We start from the raw sequence: 16,952 nt of genomic DNA, 5'->3' as shown, positions 1-16,952 counted from the left end.
GTTTGTCTGATATAAGTATAGCTAATCCGGCATGCTTTTGATTTCCTGTAGCATGATATATATTTCTCCATCCCCTTACTTTTAATCTGAAGGTATCTTCCAGTCTAAAATGAGTTTCTTGTTGACAGCATATAGATGGATTTTGTTTTTTTTATCCATTCTGCTACCCTGTGTCTTTTGATTGGAGCATTCAGCCCATTTACATTTAGTGTTATTATTGAAATATGTGGGTTTAGAGTCTTTGTGTCCTTTGTAGGGTTCATGTTTGTGGTGGTGTCTCTGGTATCTTTGTTCCTTGCAACATTTCCTTCAGAGTGTCCCCGTCAGGATTTCTTGTAGGGCTGGCTTAGTGGTGACAAATCTTTCAATTTCTGTTTACTTAGAAAGGTTTTTATCTCTCCTTTTATTTTGAATGACAGGCTTGCTGGATAGAGGATTCTCGGCTGCATATTTTTCTGTTCATCACTTTGAAGATCTCCTGCCATTTCTTTCTGGCCTGCCAAGTTTCAGTAGATAGGTCTGTCACCAGTCTGATTGGTATCCCTTTGTATGTTAGGGCCCTTTTCTCCCTAGCTGCTTTCAAAATTCTCTCTTTGTCTTTGTATTTTGCCATTTTTATATGATATGCCGTGCCTAAGATCTATTCAAATTACATCTGAGGGGAGTCCTCTGAGCCTCTTGTATTTCCACATTTACTTCCTTCCCCAGGTTGTGGAAGTTCTCTGCTATGATTTGTTCCAGGACTCCTTCAGCTCCTTTCCCCCTCTCTTCCTCTTTTGGGATTCCTAATATACAGATATTGTTGTGTTCGACCATATCGCTGAGCTCTTGAACTCTTCTTTCATGTTCCTGGATTGGTTTGTCTCTTTTTTTCTCAGCTTCCTGTTTCTCTATAATGGTGTCTTCTAAATCACTTATTCTCCTTTCTGCCTCTTCAATCCGTGCATTGGAGGCCTCTAATTTATTATGACATTATATTTTTTATAATTATTTATCACATTTTTTAATTCATCATGCCTATTCTTAGTCTCCATGTTGTCTGTAACCATAGTTTCTTTGATGTCCCCTATGCTTTTTTCAAGCCCAGCTATTAATTTTATGATTACTATTCTAAAATCTTGTTCAGTTATGCTGCTTATATCTGTTTTGAGCAGTTCATTAGCTGTCAGTTCTTCTTGGGATTTCTTTGGAGGAGAGCTCTTTCGTTTCGTCATTTTAATTAGCTTTCTGGCTCTTGTTAGTTTAAAGACTTGTTATGCTCTCTGCACCTGTGAGCGCTGCTGTATCCTAGAATGCTCTTTTACTCTCCAGGGCCTATCCTTTCAGAGAGTGTTTTTTTTTTTTTTTTTTAATGGTATCTCTTGGTCTCTCTTGTTAAGACCTTGGTTATTTTATTTTCCTACTCGTACTGATATTTGGGACTCTCCGCCATGTGTACTTTGGCTTGTTTCCTGAGGTAGCCCTGGAGAAGAAAACAGACAGACAAACACACAGGGAATATAGGCACACAAACGCACAGACAAATCCAACTTACTTGCAATCTGAGAGGGAAAACGAAAAAGTTAAGAGAAAAGATGGAGGAGGAAAGGTGAATAATAAAAAATAAAAAAATAAATAAAAAGTTCAAAGAGAAGAAAAGAAAAGGAAAAAAGAAAAAATCCGATGGACAAAGAATGGTTTAAAGCATATAACCAGATATCCCTGCTACAATTAAATTGCCGGGTGTATGCAGTGCTTGTTGAAGAGCATAGAGAAAGAGAGAGAAGACAGGGCGGGGATGAGGCAAAATTGGAAATAGAATGAACAGGCAGAAGGGATAAGAAGCTTTTTTCAAAGAGCAAAAGGGTGGAATATGGTTGAAGAGGTGAGAGAAAGACTCTGGTGTTATCCAGAGAAACTATATAGCCTGATTACTCCAGAGAGAAAGAGATGAAAAGGTCGGTAGGTGTAGAATTTACATTTAGAGAATGGATTAAATGTGACTGTTTAAGCAAGCCAGTGACCAGAATTAATCGGGGCAGTGCTCTGATAAAAAAAAAAAAAAAAAAAAATGGAGGAGGGCAGCTCTCAAGCAGGGATGGGCGTGATTTGATCCAATGCATCAGTCGGCAGTTCTGCCATGGCGGTTGTGGGGAGAAGAGTGGCGGCGCTCCAGTCACTTCTTGAACCAAGTGCTGCTCCTCACTTTTTGGGTGTGTAAACTCTCCGTGCCGGGGGCGCATCCAAGGTCGGTCACACTTTATATCCCAGGCTAGGCCACGTTTCCAAATCCCAGTCCTCGCGCCCCACTGAAATTGCCGTAGACACAACCTCACAGGCGATCCCCTTAGGGCTATTCCAAGCCTCTTGCTTTCTCCCTGGGGACTGAGCCAGAAGCTCCTGCTTATATAGAATGAACAGGCAGAAGTTATAAGAAGCTTTTTTCAAAGAGCTAAAGGATAGAATATGGTTGGATAGGTGAGAGAAAGACACTGGAGTTATCCAGAGAAACTATATAGTCTAATTACTCCTGAGAGAAAGAGATGAAAAGGTCGGTAGGTGTAGAATTTACATCTACAGAATGGACTAAATGTGACTCTTTAAGCAAGCCGGTGATCAGAGTTAATCAGGTTAGTGTTCAGGGGGAAAAAGAGGGGGGACAGCTCTGAAGCAGGGATGAGCGTGGTGTGGTCCAATGCGTCAGGCGGGAGTTCTGCCTCGGCGGTTGTGGGGAGGAGAGTGGTGGTGCTCCAGTCCCTTCTTGAACCAAGCTCTGCACCTCGCTTTTTTGGGTGTGTAAACTCCCCGCCCTAGTTTCCAAATCCCAGTCCACGCGCCCCACTGAAATTGCCGTAGACACAACCTCGCAGGTTATCCTCTCAGGGAAATTCCAAGCCTCTTGCCTAGCCCTGGGGGTGGAGCCAGAATCACTGTCCCCTTCTCTTCCGGGTCGGGCTGGTGAGCATGGGCGGCGGTTTGCCTGCAGGGGGCGCCGGGCCCACTGGAGAGAGGGAAACCAGGTCCTTCTGTGTCTTGTCACCTGAAACACGAACTCGCAGTCAAATCTCCGAGTTTTTAAGCTCTTTGCCTTCCCTCTAGAGTTCCAGCCAGCCAGGAACGCGGAGGCCCGGTACGCGCGCGGCTCCCCCAGGAGTCTGGCCAGCCAGGAGCACAATGGTGCGGTGGCGCGCAGCTTCTCTAAGGGTCTAGCCAGGCAGGAGAACAAAGAAGTGGTCAGCGCGCAGCCCCTCTGGGTCGAGTTGGCGCGCAGGGACCTGGTGCACAGGGATTTGGCGCGCACGGTCCTTCTGTGCCCCGAGCCGAGGTCCTCCTGTTTCCCAGCGACAGGGACCGTGTCTTGAGTGGTTTCAGACTCTCTCCCTTTCCCCTCTCACTCCCTGCAGAGGGGGATTGCCCCTGTCCCTGGAGTCTCCGATCCTGGCCCGATTTCATCTTCCCCAGTTGGCACTCACATTAGAATTCTTTCTCAGTGGATTCTGCGTCCTTTTTCTTCCAATCTCTTGGGTTCTGTAAGGTTTCCTGTGGCTTCAAATCTTTTCCATGCGAGATATGGGGTCGAGTGCAATGTACAGAGCTCCCTACTTCTCTGCCATCTAGCACCCCCAGCTTGTGTACCTATTTTTGCTTGAATACCTGTTTTCAACTTGCCATAGTAATCCTTTAAAAAGGAAAATCATGTCGTTTCCCTATTTAAAAGCATTATAATTATATTATAATCCAAATTCCTTCTCTTGGTCCACAAAAATTTGCATAGTCTGCCTGTCCTTTCTCATTTAAGCATTTTTTCTCTTTCTCAATCTATTCCAACCCCACTGGTTTCCATTTAGTTCTGCCAACTCCCCAACCCTTTATTCAGACTTGCAATTTTTTGGCCTGAAATACTCTTTCCAGTGCTTTTCCTGGCTAGTTCATTTTCATCACCATTTTGGTACTGCTGTGGAAACCATTGATTCAGGAGACTAATCAATGGGTGATAAAAGTTTGAAGAAGAATGACATATTTATATATTATCAAAATACCTCCCAAGAGATTATTTATTAATTTCAAAGTGTGAAATGGTAGTCTATAGAGAAGAAATCTGATTGACACTACCTTATTGGGTCATCAAAGTTAATATAACCAGTGATAGGTAAACTGAGATTTGATTCCTGATGTTATGCATTAAGAAAGTTAAAACATCATTTACATAATATTCTTGCCAAAAATGTATAACCTGGGGCACCTTGCTGGCTCAGTCCATAAAGTGCACTAGTCTTAATCTTTGGGTTGTGAGGTCGAGTCCCATGTTGGATATAGATATTACTTAAAAATAAAATCTTTGAAAAAAATGCATAACCCAAATCGAATTATGTGGAAACATCAGACAGACCCAAAGGATCATTTTTTAAAATAACTACTCTGGTACTTTCAGAAAATTTCAGTGTTATGAAAAAAAATGTGTAAAGACTATTCCAGATAAAGGGGACTAACAAGACATGCCAACTACATTAATATATGAACTTGGGTCTGGATCAGAGGAATACATTCTGTAAAGGACATTATTGAGACAATTAGAGAAAAATGAATATAGACCATATATTAGATTAAAATGTTATATAAGTGTTATATTCCTGGGATTTGATTAATGTGCTGTGACTACATAAGAGAGTGTCTTTGTTCTTAGGAAATGGATGCTGATTTTTCCTATTTAGGGAAAAGAGGGTATGATTCTCACTATAATTTTCAAATGGTTCAGGAAAAGTATTTTTGTGTGTGTGTGTGTGTGTGTGTGTGTGTGTCTGTGTGTCTGTGTGTAAAGAGAAAGAAATAAGTATGGCAAAATTGATAACAATTGGTGAATCTGGTTGATGGGTATGCAACAGTTCTTTATTCTAGTCTTCCAACTCTTCTGTAAGTTTGAAATTATTCAACATAAACAATTAAAGGAAAAAAAGAGAGTTTATTGATCATCTGCCTGAAGAAAGGTGTTCTTTTCTGCTCAAGTCACAGTTAACTGCATAGAAAGCAACTGGCAGTGCCAAAGAGAAACTATGGACTTATTATATAAGACAGAATTGATAGCAGAATTGGTAGATGAACTCACAATATTATTTATTAGTATAATCAAGAAACAGGGTTGAGTTTCTTACAACTCCTCCCAGAAGACTGTTTCCTTATATGGATAATTTGATTCATTTTATAAACACTAATGGGGCTCCCATTATACGTCAGGAACTTTGCTAGGAACTGGGGCTACAGCGATGACGGCCCTGAGTCTCGTATTCTTAGATTACTGACAGCTGGGAAGGAAGGGCAAATTTAGCAAAAGTAAACAGAGAGAAGTTATGAGATGCAATAGTTAAGACAACAGGGAGGAGGGGGTGGTGTGGTAGAGAGAATGGCAGTGAAGCCCAGGAGTTTCCCACAGGCTGGAAGTGGAGGGATGGGAGACAGTACAGGAAAAAGGAAGAATAGGGGTACAGGCAGGAGATGTAAGAAAGCACAGGGTATTTGGAGGACTCTTAAGCAATTTGGTGTTGCTGACGTATATAGCTTTCTGATTTTCAGTTTGTGATAATAAAAAAGAAATTAGTTTTTAGTTTAGTTACAGTTCCGAATACTTATAAGACCTTAAAATAGTATAACATAATCAACACTAAAGAATGTGCAATGCAATTTGATCCTTTCATGAACTTTTTATTTTGTATGACATGACATCCTATTATAACTTGGGATTTCTCCTTTGACCATTATTCCTACTGCAGTGTTTGTCAAAGTTGAATAACATATGAATCTTTTTTTAAGGATGATAATTCCCAAGAGTCATATCTTCAATGCTTAATGGTTGGTGGATCTCAGTTTACAAAGTATTGCTATAAAAGGGTGATTTTATTTTCAGATAGCAAAATTGTTTGGCATTACCAAAATGAATATAAAACAAATAATTAAAATGCAATTATTAAACAGTAAAAAATATTTGCAATCTTTGAGTCAAAACTTAATATTCTTAATATGCAAGCTTTACACAAATTTGTAAGTAATATATTCAGACATCCATAAGTACATAGACAAAAAGAACCCAAATGATTTCCAAAAGATGAAATAAAAATAACTAGCAAACATTTAAAATGTTCATTTTCAATAATAACAAAAAAAGCAATTTAAATAAAAGACCATTTCTTTTTTTAAGTGTTTTTTTTAAATGCTTTATTTTTTTCTTTTTTTTTTTTAATATTTTTTATTTATTTCTAGGAGAGAGAGAGAGAGACAGCGTGAGCAGGTGAGGGTCAGAGAGAGAGGGGGAGTCACAGACTGAAACAGGCTCCGGGCTCTGAGCTGGCAGTCAGCACAGAGCCCGACGCGGGGCTCGAACCCATGAACCGCGAGATCATGACCCAAGCGAAAGTCGGACGCTTAACTGACTACGCCACCCAGGCGCCCCTTAAATGCTTTATTTATTTCTGAGAGAGAGAGAGATTGAGAGACAGTGTGAGCAGGAGAGGGTCAGAGAGAGAGGGAGATCCAGAATCTGAAGCAGGCTCCAGGCTCTAAGCTGTCAGCACAGAGCCCGACATGGGGCTCATACCCACGAACCGTGAGATCATGACCTGAGCCGAAGTCGGACACTTAACCGACTGAGCCACTCAGGCGCCCCTTAAATGTTTTGTTTTGAGAAAGAGAGAAAGAGAAGAGAGAGACCGTGCACACAGGAGGGGCAGAGAGAGAGGGAGAGGGAGAACCCATGCAGGCTCCATACTAACAGCGCAGAGTCTGACATGAGGCTCGATCTCACCAACCATGAGATCATGACCTGAGCCGAAATCAAGAGTTGAATGGTTCACCCACTAAGCCGCCCAGGTGCCTCAAGACCATTTTTTGACATATAAAATTCATAGATGTTTTTAAAAATTATAACCGGTGTTGATAAGAATTTTTAATAAAAGAAGAAATTTCCAATTAATTAAATTGTCCAACAATGTGGCAATAGTTAAGTAAAATGCACATTGATGAAATATGATATTTCTTGGACAATGTTTTCATTTTTTTATTTTTTTAAGTACTAGAAGTGCTTATGCTATCATATTAAATATAAGAAGCAGTGAACAAAAAGTATGATCTCAATCTTGTCAAAATATGCATGGAATATTTTGATAATTATATTATCATAATGGAAGATGTTAGATTTTGGTAATTATCTTATCTTAATGGGATGTGTTAACAGTAGGAGAATCTGGTTAAAGAGTATACAAGAACTGTGTTACTATTTTTGCTCTTTTTCTGTAAGTCTAAAATTATTTCAAAATAAAAAAGTTAAGAAACATATATTTAAGAAAAATGACTGACAGAGGTGCCTGGGTGGCTCAGTGGGTTAAGTATCCAACTCTTGGTTTCAGCTCATGTCATGATCTCATGATCTTATGGCATTAGGGGTTCGAGTCCTGCATTGAACTCTGTGGTGGCAACATGGAGCCTGCTTGGGATCCAATCTCTCACTCTCTCTGCCTCTCCTCCACTTGCACTGTCTCAGTTTCTCTCAAATAAATAAAAAAACTTAAAAAAAAGGACTGACAGAAAAAAATGATAACATTTTAGTAGTGATTTCTACATGGTAAAATTAGCTTTTCCCTTTCATTAAAAAATGCTTTTTTGGGGGCACCTAGGTGGCTCAGTTGGTTAAGCGTCTGACTTCAGCTCAGGTCATGATCTCAGGTTTGTGGGTTCGAGCCCCATGTTGTGCTCTGTGCTGACAGCTAGCTCAGAGCCTGGAGCCTGTCTTCAGATTCTGTGTCTCCCTCTCTCTCTGATCCTTCCCTGCTCATGCTGTTTCTCTCTCTCTCTCTCTCTCAGAAATATATAAAACATTTTTTAATATTTAAAAAATGCTTTTTTTATAACAAATTTTTACCATGAGTTATGTGTTGTAAAATCATTAAAATACTTGGCCTGAAATTATGGGAAAAAGAGAGCTAAGCTGGAAAGAAAAATGCCATCTACCACCAGCTAAGCATAAAAACATAAATGGGAGTGTTGAAAAAAGGGTACATATAAGTGGAAGACAGGATAGAGAAATCAACTGGTTAGACATGCATCTTACAGGTAGATGTGAAGTGTGAGAGTAGATTATAAAAATAAGGACCAAGATTTAGGAGGCTGTGGCAGTGAGAATTTTATTTCAGTATAGTAAAGAAGAAAACAGTTTCCTGCAGAGAGAGTAGACACCCACAGGATTTTATGTGTTAGAAGAGAATTAGGCTAATTCTCTAGGTTTCTAGGGAGTGTAAAGTATAGTTGTGGGTGTATTCCCAAAATGCTGGTTTTAATAAGTTAAAATCATTTGCTTTAGGTAACCATCTGCATACTTGTTTTTATCACAGACTCCTTTCTAAGCAACTCAGCTTTGCAGTGATTCTTCTGAAGATACAGCCTCTTAATGAGTGACAAAGGTAATCACGTGCGCGAATTAAGTCCCTCTTGATCTGGACTTTTGTGTAAAATATTATTTGTTCCGTGTTAAATAAGGACAATAGAAAAATGAGTATACACATTGGGAGCTGCACCTGGTTCTTAGTCTTTTCCCATCTCGAGACCCCTGAGATGCATGACAGCCTCGCTTCTGCATCTGGGTCCTCCCTATAGCAGTGATTCCCTGGGAGATGTGGTGAGTGGGAGCTATACAGTTTGTAAAAGCACATCCTCACACATACTGTGAGAAGCAAGCAACATGCTGTCAAGTGTTTCTTGGACGGGGACCACGGGGCCCCCTTCAAATTCTAACCCTCATTCCTACTATCTCGACCTCCATAATTAGCTTTTAAACCTCTGGTAGGCACAGACCAGGTCTACCTTTTTACCGTCTTCAGGCCTAGCTTTTAACTTTGGAAAAGGTGGTTACTTAGCAAATGCTTATTGAAAATGAATGCTGTTTTCCTTAAGTGCAAATTTTATTCCTTCATGAAGGAAAATCTATTCTTAGCTATGAACAAAAAGTAAAATGCTGCATAAGTACAAACTAAAGTGGAAGATATAGAATGTGGAACTTTAAGCAGCTTTGACCTTTGGCTGCATATTTTGAGAAGATTAAAAGGGTTATTAAAAATAGGATCTAAAGATCTAACAAGATGCTTAAAAAGGGCCCAAGAACGTGTCTAAATCTACATAAGGTTCCTGAAGGCTGTAAATGCATTGCCTTGTGTGGCTGGTTACTGACGGGAACTCCTCCTTCTGTGAATGTGTTAAAGGGGATTGTGTGTCCAGAGGTTATCCCCTGAGTTGGGGGTTGCAATTGTTCCTCAAGTATGAACACTGGGGAATGGCCAGCTTAAAGGACATTTTCTTTTATGCAGATATTGTGTTATTAACACAGTCATGCCTGGGGAAAATTACTTTAGTCTTTTAGGCCTGTTTGCTTATCTGTAAAAGAGAATAATAGTAATTATTTCACACACCAAGGTAAGGATTATGTTGGCACAGTACCTGAGAGGTAGTATGTATATGCTAAAGGAATGGTGGTTTTATGATTGTATACAAATTGTGATTTCAGAAGTGTGTTACAAATGCTTGAGCGTATTGAAATAGAGCTCCTATGGCCACATTGTACTTTAACTACATTGTAGTTTATTTTGGCTCATGTGAGCCAAGAGCAAAGCATTGCTACCATGTCCAACAATGGTTTAAGGGAAAATCATTTCTCAAAGGTATTCGATTGGCATGTTCCTGGAGCTATGGAACCATGATGCACTTGTAAGTTGAGTATTACCTAGCCCTTTTTCCTGTTGTTCATTTGATATTTATCTCTCTTTTCTGAATATTGGCTATCTAATAATCTAGAAAAGACATCACAACTTTCACCATCAGAAAGAAACCATTTCGGGGCACCTGGCTGGCTCAGTCGACTAAGTGTCCAGTTTCAGCTTAGGTCATGATCTCACAGTCTGTGGGTTCAGGCCCACATAGGGCTCTGTGCTGACAGCTCAGAGCCTGGAGCCTGCTTTAGATTCTGTGTCTCCATCTCTCTGCCCCTCCCCTACTTACACACTCTCTCTCAAAAATAAATAAACATAAAAAAAGAGAAAGAAACCATTTCATTCACAGTAATATCCTTTTTTTTTTTTTTCCACTTCTACTTATTGATGCTTCTGTTGGCTTCCATTTGATGTTAAGTAGCTTGCAGGCCTTAGACTGTAAATAAATGCCTTTCTCTATAGCATTTATAAGTCAAACTCCTTGGGCTTCAGTCATTACTCAAGTCATTATGTAAGGACATTTTCTCTGTATATTTTAATCTCTCTCTTGGGAAAGTTTTAATAGATGTAACAAATGAAAAAACCGTGATGATTAGAAATCTATAACAAAAGAAATAGGAAATAGCATAGATCTTGGCAAAAACTTGTCCATTCATAGGACAGCACTTGTACACTTTGTATTTTATTTTATTATTTTATTTTATTTAAAAAGATTTCTTGAATTTATTTATTTTGACAGAGAGAGAGAGAGAGAGAGATAGAGAGAGTACAAGAAGGGGAAGAGTAGAGAGAAAGAGAGACAGAATCTCATGCAGGTTCCACACCATTAGCACAGAGCCCAGTGCAGGGCTCGAACTCATGAACCTTGAGATCATGGCCAGAGCTGAGATCAAGAGTTAGATACTTAACTGATTGAACCACCCAGGCAGCCCAATACTTGTACACTTTTTAAAGTAGAGCTGAGAAGCTTCAATATCACCCACATCACCACCAACAGTACAAAATATTCAGTAAACAAAACTACCTATGAAGCTGTGCTTGGTGTCATATAAGAGAAACACATCAAGAACAGTGACCAAGAATTACTTATACAGAATTGATAGATGGACAGAATAAAACCATTAAACAAATACCCCTATATGGGCACTGGGGTTTTCATTTTATAATGTAAGGTACAAATGAAATTTCGGCATGTTAAAAAGGCTAATTATGTGAATAAGTTGAGATTAGAGATAAAATTTAACACTTTTGTGTTTGTCAGGTTGATTGATGTATATTAGTAACAGTGTGACTATATTGTTTTGAGTTTGTCCAGGGATAAGGCATTTCAGTTTTGGTGGCCATTGGGACAGAACATCAGGACAGAGGCATGGAGAGTGATGGTTGTTATTCTTTAGAGTGGGTTCTTTAAGGCAGACCCAGACTGGGTTAGGCCTGTTTCTAGTACCTGGTGCTAATGCCTCATGCTGTATTTCCAGAATGTGCCTTTAGCTCCTGTGAATTGGGGTGCGATCATGGAGAGGAACACCAATATTTTTATGCACGTAGCTCTAGGTAGTATGTGAGACAACAAAGAGAAATGCCAATGCCAGAGATAATCAATGGGTAAATGATCTAGCACCAAAAATTGCCTCACAGATGACTAATAAATTTTACCTGATGTGAAACTGATGTGAATTTTATGTTTCCAAGTGCACATGTTAGCAACAAAGCCAGCAAACATTCAAATCAGATGTTCAAGCTGACAGTTTACTCAGACTTTCTACTTTAGCTTAATGGCAGTGCCTCAATTCACTCCTTATTCATTTCTGCAATTGAAAGGAAGTCGTTATAGTAGGTCTTAAAGCACTCTGAAGATTTATTTGCCTTAACATTTTAATTTTGCTAAATGCCACTAAATGCTACGCCTTATATTCACTCTTCTGTTAGGAAATTGCCTTAAATAAAATGTTTTACTGTAAAATTTGAGAATTACATTATGATTCATATTTCTAGAAGCCAAGATGGTATTTCTGCATTTACCTCTACATCTACAAATGTATCTAGATCTACATCTGTCTCTATATCTATATCTAACTGTTGTCCAATGGTCACACTTTCAAACATAATTATAGAAAACAGAAACTGACGTATTTAGATGGAGTTGATAAGATTATAAATTAAGCATATACACATAGTTAAGGAAAAAAGGACTGCAATAAATGAAAGTAAAGGCAATAACACTTTTTCTTCTACCCTAATGCAAATACAGTTAATCAAGACCCATCTGTTCATTCTTAGATTTTTTAATTCTACTTCTTTGGTTGGCCTCTCTTCTATAGAACATATAACAACACTGGTTACAGAGATTAGCAGAGCTCCTGTGCAAAGATGAGTCACAGATTTGTAAAGCTGGCATATTTTTGCATAGTTAATTCCTTCTTTCTTTGGGTTCCCACTGCATATTGTATATACATTGGCTGCCATTTTTCTGTATTACAATTTTTTTGTTTACTTCTCTGTCTCTTTCATGAAACAGAATCCCTAAAAGAAGTAAATTATTCTTTAAAAAAAAAAGTAATCTCTGCACCCAATGTGTGGCTCAAACTCATGAGCCTGAGATCAAGTCTCACATGCTCTACTGACTGAGCTAGTCAGTCACCTCAGGAAATAATTCTCTGGAATTATTCTTATGGATATTCTTATGGACATTCTCTGGAATATGCATAGTGGATAACACAGTGCCTGGCTTCTAAAAGCACCCAGGTATGTGCCTGGGTGGCTCAGTTAGTTGAGTGTCTGACTTTGGATCAGTTCATGACTTCACAGCTTGTGAGTTCGAGCTGTGCATCGTGCTCTGTTCTGACTGCTCAGAGTCTGGAGCCTGCTTCAGATTCTGTGTCTCCCTCTCTCTCTGCCCATCCCTTGCTTGTGCTCTGTCCCTCTCTCTCCAAAATAAATAACCATTAAAAAAAATTTAAAAAGCACCCAGAAAATCTTCAGTGAATGAATAAAAGAATCAATAAAAATTTTATAGTCTGTGAATAAGAAACATGGAGCAATTCTTTGTATTTATCGTTAACCCAGAAATTGATTCTGAAACAGTTAATCTTTTTCTTCCCTCCTCACCTTGTCTTCTGGGTGACAGAATTTCTATTTTAGTGTGATGCCCACATGGCCACCTCCTGTTGATAAGTAGTAGGCACAGCTTAGTTTCATGATGGACAGATGGACAAGCCTGCTGTTGTTCTTGGCCATGATACTGTTACTACTTAAATGCTTCAAATATGTCTTCCCCTCTTTCTTTTTTTTTGGCAGGACTATCCATATTTGCTTCTAACACTATTTTGCTATATTTGTAATTTTAGAGGCCAATAAGCGGGCTCTAGAAGACAGATTAGCAGACCTATTTTGAGAGACACATATTAATCTAACATAAAAAAAGAGGATTCCATGGAGGAGAAGCCATAAAATATTGCTATCATTCAACTGAAGATGGGGAAATTGTCCCTCTTTCTCTTCTAACACTGTGGGATTGATTGGAAGAAAAATAAAGTTGCAATATATTTCTGGAAAAAGAGATCCAGATTATGCTACCAATTTGAATTGTTCAACTAGAAGACTACAGAGGTATTCATTGAAATTTTATATGTAATTACATATATGAATAGTAGTTGTTTCAAATTAGTTATAGAAGCTACAATTCATAGGCTAATCTGAGCATTGGCATGTTATTTAATTTTTTAAGCCATTCACAACATCCAAAAGCATTTTAACATGGATATTTTCTTTATAAGAAAAAAAGGAAATGGGAGAAGAAAATTATTATTAATATTTACTTAGTTTCTCTCATGGGCCAGGCATTTTTATGCCAATTTCTACGTTTTTCATGTCATGTTTAGAACTAAATTGTAAAATGCATTTTATTATGATTATTTTATAAAAGAGAAATCTAGGACTCAAGAGTAACTTGTTCATGGTCACAGAGCAAGGAGTGACAAAACTAATTCCAAGAGAAGTCTTACAAACTCAAATTTAGTCTCTGCTTCCTGTTTTGAATCAGCCAGCATACAGCAAGTTTTCAAGGAATTTGGGTTTTAAAAATGTGAATAGTAGCATTTAAAGGATTTTCCATATTGTGAATGATGTCTGCAATGCCAGCTGAAGTAATTTCTTCTAAGTTAGGTAGGGTACTTGTCCCCTTTTCCAGATAAGTAAGTGGGTTGATTAAAAAAATGATTCAATAATGCGCAGCAGGGAGGGGTACCTAGGTGGCTCAGTCGATTGAGTGTTCAATTCTTGTTTTGGCTCAGGTCATAATCTCACGGTTTGTGGGTTCCAGTGCCACATCAGGCTCTGCCCTGTTAGTGTGGAGCCTGCTTGGGATTCTCTTTCTCTCTCTCTCTCTGTCCCTCCCCCACTCACGCTGTCTCTGTTTCTCTCAAAAATTAAAAAGAAAGAAAGAAAGGAAAGAAAGAAAGAAGGAAAGAAAGAAAAGGAAAGAAAGAAAGAAAGAAAGAAAGAAAGAAAGAAAGAAAGAAAGAAAAGGAAAGAAAGAAAGAAAGAAAAAGAAAGAAAGAAAGAAAGAAAAGGAAAGAGAAAGAAAGAAAGAAAGAAAGAAAAGGAAAGGAAAGAGAAAGAAAGAAAGAAAGAAAAGGAAAGAGAAAGAAAGAAAGAAAGAAAGAAAAGGAAAGAGAGAAAGAAAGAAAGAAAGAAAGAAAGAAAGAAAGAAAGAAAGAAAGAAAGTAAGAAAGAAAGAAAGAAAGAAGGAAAGAAAGAAAGAAGGAAAGTGTTGCAGGGCAAGTGATCTCTGTATTTTTGGAATACCTAAGCCAGCAAGCAGAGTGCTCCAGTATTTCACAAACATTCCTTGGGAACTACCGCTCTACTTTCTAGAAGTCATGATTTGTCTTGGCTATCCTGTTTGCCTAAAGGACCCATGCCTGGGCTAGCATGATGGGGTCTGATGAGAGCTCTTGGTTTCATTCTTGTTCTGACCAAAGTCATGGACCCCCAGTGATCTCAACTGACAAAGAGGGCCGAGGTGAAAATCACTCCAGTTTTCCAGGGCTCCCTTGTGGCTAGGTCTTTCTGAGGCCCACATGGATTGTTGCCGTGTATATCCAGACCGTAGGAGAACCCTGGAGCTGATTGCCCTTTTTCATGGAGTAGGGGCAGTATGGGCCCTGAACTTCCTCTGCCTGTTTCAAGCATTCACTCCTTTTCCTCTGGTGTGGTGGCAGGGTCCATGCTGAAGAGAAGAAATTCTGTGTGCTTGGTACTTTCCTCATCCTACCCTCAAATATGAGTTGGGCTCACTTTTTCAGGGTGGAAGGATAGGCTGTGGGACCAACTGCTAATACCTTGCAACTAAAGAACAAAGTTGCTAAAATGGATTAACTCTGTGAGGTAACAGAACTGCCATTTGCTGTCCTGGTTTCCTTGGGTAGTGCAGACAGTGCCAGAGGCAGTCTCTAAGTGTGTTAGGTGATGGTTTTGCCCCAAAAAGTAGCTTCAATTATAGTATACCTAAAAGTGAGAGTTAATCAAGACAGACTTATCAATTGGCTGGGTAAAATTTGACAAGTCTGTTTCATTCCAGCTGAGTTGCAAAGGTGATTGCAATATTAGGAAACTTCTTTAGGAAAAGGATCTGGAAAATTGTAATTCTAAAATGTGAGCGTAATTTCCATGATAAGGAAATGGCCATTATTTATATTAAAATAAATGTCTATTTCTCTCCAATATCTTTTATTTTTTCATATTCCTTAAAATATATTTTTCTTATAATTTAAATTTAGTGATTAAACTATATTTATAATAAGTGTATAGCCATTAATGAGAGAAATGTCATCTTTAAATAGTTGATTCAGGGAGTGCCCGGGTAGCTTAGTCGGTTGAGCGGCCGACTTTGACTCAGGTCATGATCTCACGGTTCGTGGGTTCGAGCCCTGTGTCGGGCTCTGTGCTGACAGCTTGCTCAGAGCCTGGAGCCTGCTTCAGATTCTGTGTCTCCCTCTCTCTCTGACCCTCCTCTGCTCACGCTGTGTGTGTGTCTCTCTCTCTCAGAAATAAATAAAAGACATAAAAAAATTTTTAAATAAAAAGTTGATTCAGTAGTATAAGTTATTTTGGAACTGGATTTGAGCCCAGTTCCTATTAATGAAAACTATTTTCCTTTTCTTTTTCTAGGACAGTGGAATTAAAATAATCTGTTTTGTCTATTTCCAGTCATGACACATTCTAGGCTTCGGTAAATAAACCCAACGGAAAAATAACAGACTAACCAACTCTGTCCATCACTTGACTCAAAACTGTCATTTTTCATTTCAACGTTATATTCATGAGCATTAACATGAAAACTCTCTGCCAAAGGTTTGCTTTCTGTGTTTTGATTGCTTTAGAATAGAAATGTAAATCCTGAATTTCAGAAATGAATAAGGAAAGGCATTGGGTAGAATCCTGGAGAGTAGTCAGGAAACTGGTTCTGGTCTTGGTCTGCTACCATCTATGTGCCTGGACATGTCACTTTAAATTTCTTAGCATCAGTTTTGTTTGATTTCAGAACCAAGATGGTTAGACTAGGTTAGGATGGCAAATGGGTGTCCCCCTCTCTGTTAGCTCTGATCAGTTGCTAATGGCTGCCTAGAGGGCTGCATTGGAGATATGGTGGGACTCTCCCAGACCTAGCCAACAGGAGGTAGGGGATAGGAGTAGAGGTGAGTGGCAAGAAAACCACTGATTTGCTATCCCTGAACTTAACAACTTCTTGGGTCATTATCTGATTAAATTTTGACTTTCATGATTTATTCTTAACTTTTCGCCTCAAAAAAATGGAAAGCAAGGAGACATGGTCTTTGAGATCATCTAGTCAAAACTAGCTGATGTATATAGAGGTGCTTTGTAAAAGGTAGACCACTATTTTTGTTATTTGAGGATTACATAACTAATTAATGGTAAGTTTTCCCATTACTCCTTTCCTCTAATTTCTCATGAATGCTTGTTGCCTGACAGATGCAGCCTCTTTCAGTAAATTTCTTAGAACTTACTCATTCCATTGATAATTAATTAAGATAAATAGGTGTTAAATTGTATTGTACACACAGTAATACTGTGTAGACATTCAGAGAGTTAGAGTGCTAGAGCCATCAGACTCTAGCTCTAAAGTTCACATTTTAGTGGGAGAAAGCAGATAATAAAGAATGCATCAAGTGAAATATATGGTACAGAGTAATAATTGCAAAGGAGAAA

General features: G+C 38.8%; 1 protein-coding gene across 3 annotated transcripts in view; it reads left to right on the top strand.

Annotated features, from left to right (window-relative positions):
• SLC44A5 (solute carrier family 44 member 5) overlaps positions 1–16,952 on the top strand; it is a 424,123-nt gene that overhangs the window by 58,972 nt on the left and 348,199 nt on the right. For all 3 annotated transcript variants that reach the window (XM_039219401.1, XM_039219403.1, XM_039219402.1), the window contains exon 3: positions 8,355–8,423. In XM_039219401.1, coding sequence (XP_039075332.1) covers positions 8,411–8,423 — 13 coding nt within the window. In that variant the 5' untranslated portion in view covers positions 8,355–8,410. The remainder of the gene's footprint in view (positions 1–8,354; positions 8,424–16,952) is intronic.

The sequence above is a fragment of the Hyaena hyaena genome, unplaced genomic scaffold (assembly GCF_003009895.1).
Source record: "Hyaena hyaena isolate Hyena2069 unplaced genomic scaffold, ASM300989v1 scaffold_826, whole genome shotgun sequence".
NCBI classification, from domain to species: domain Eukaryota; kingdom Metazoa; phylum Chordata; class Mammalia; order Carnivora; family Hyaenidae; genus Hyaena; species Hyaena hyaena.
Note: the sequence above shows the minus strand (reverse complement) of the source record. Positions and strands in the feature narration are given on the sequence as shown.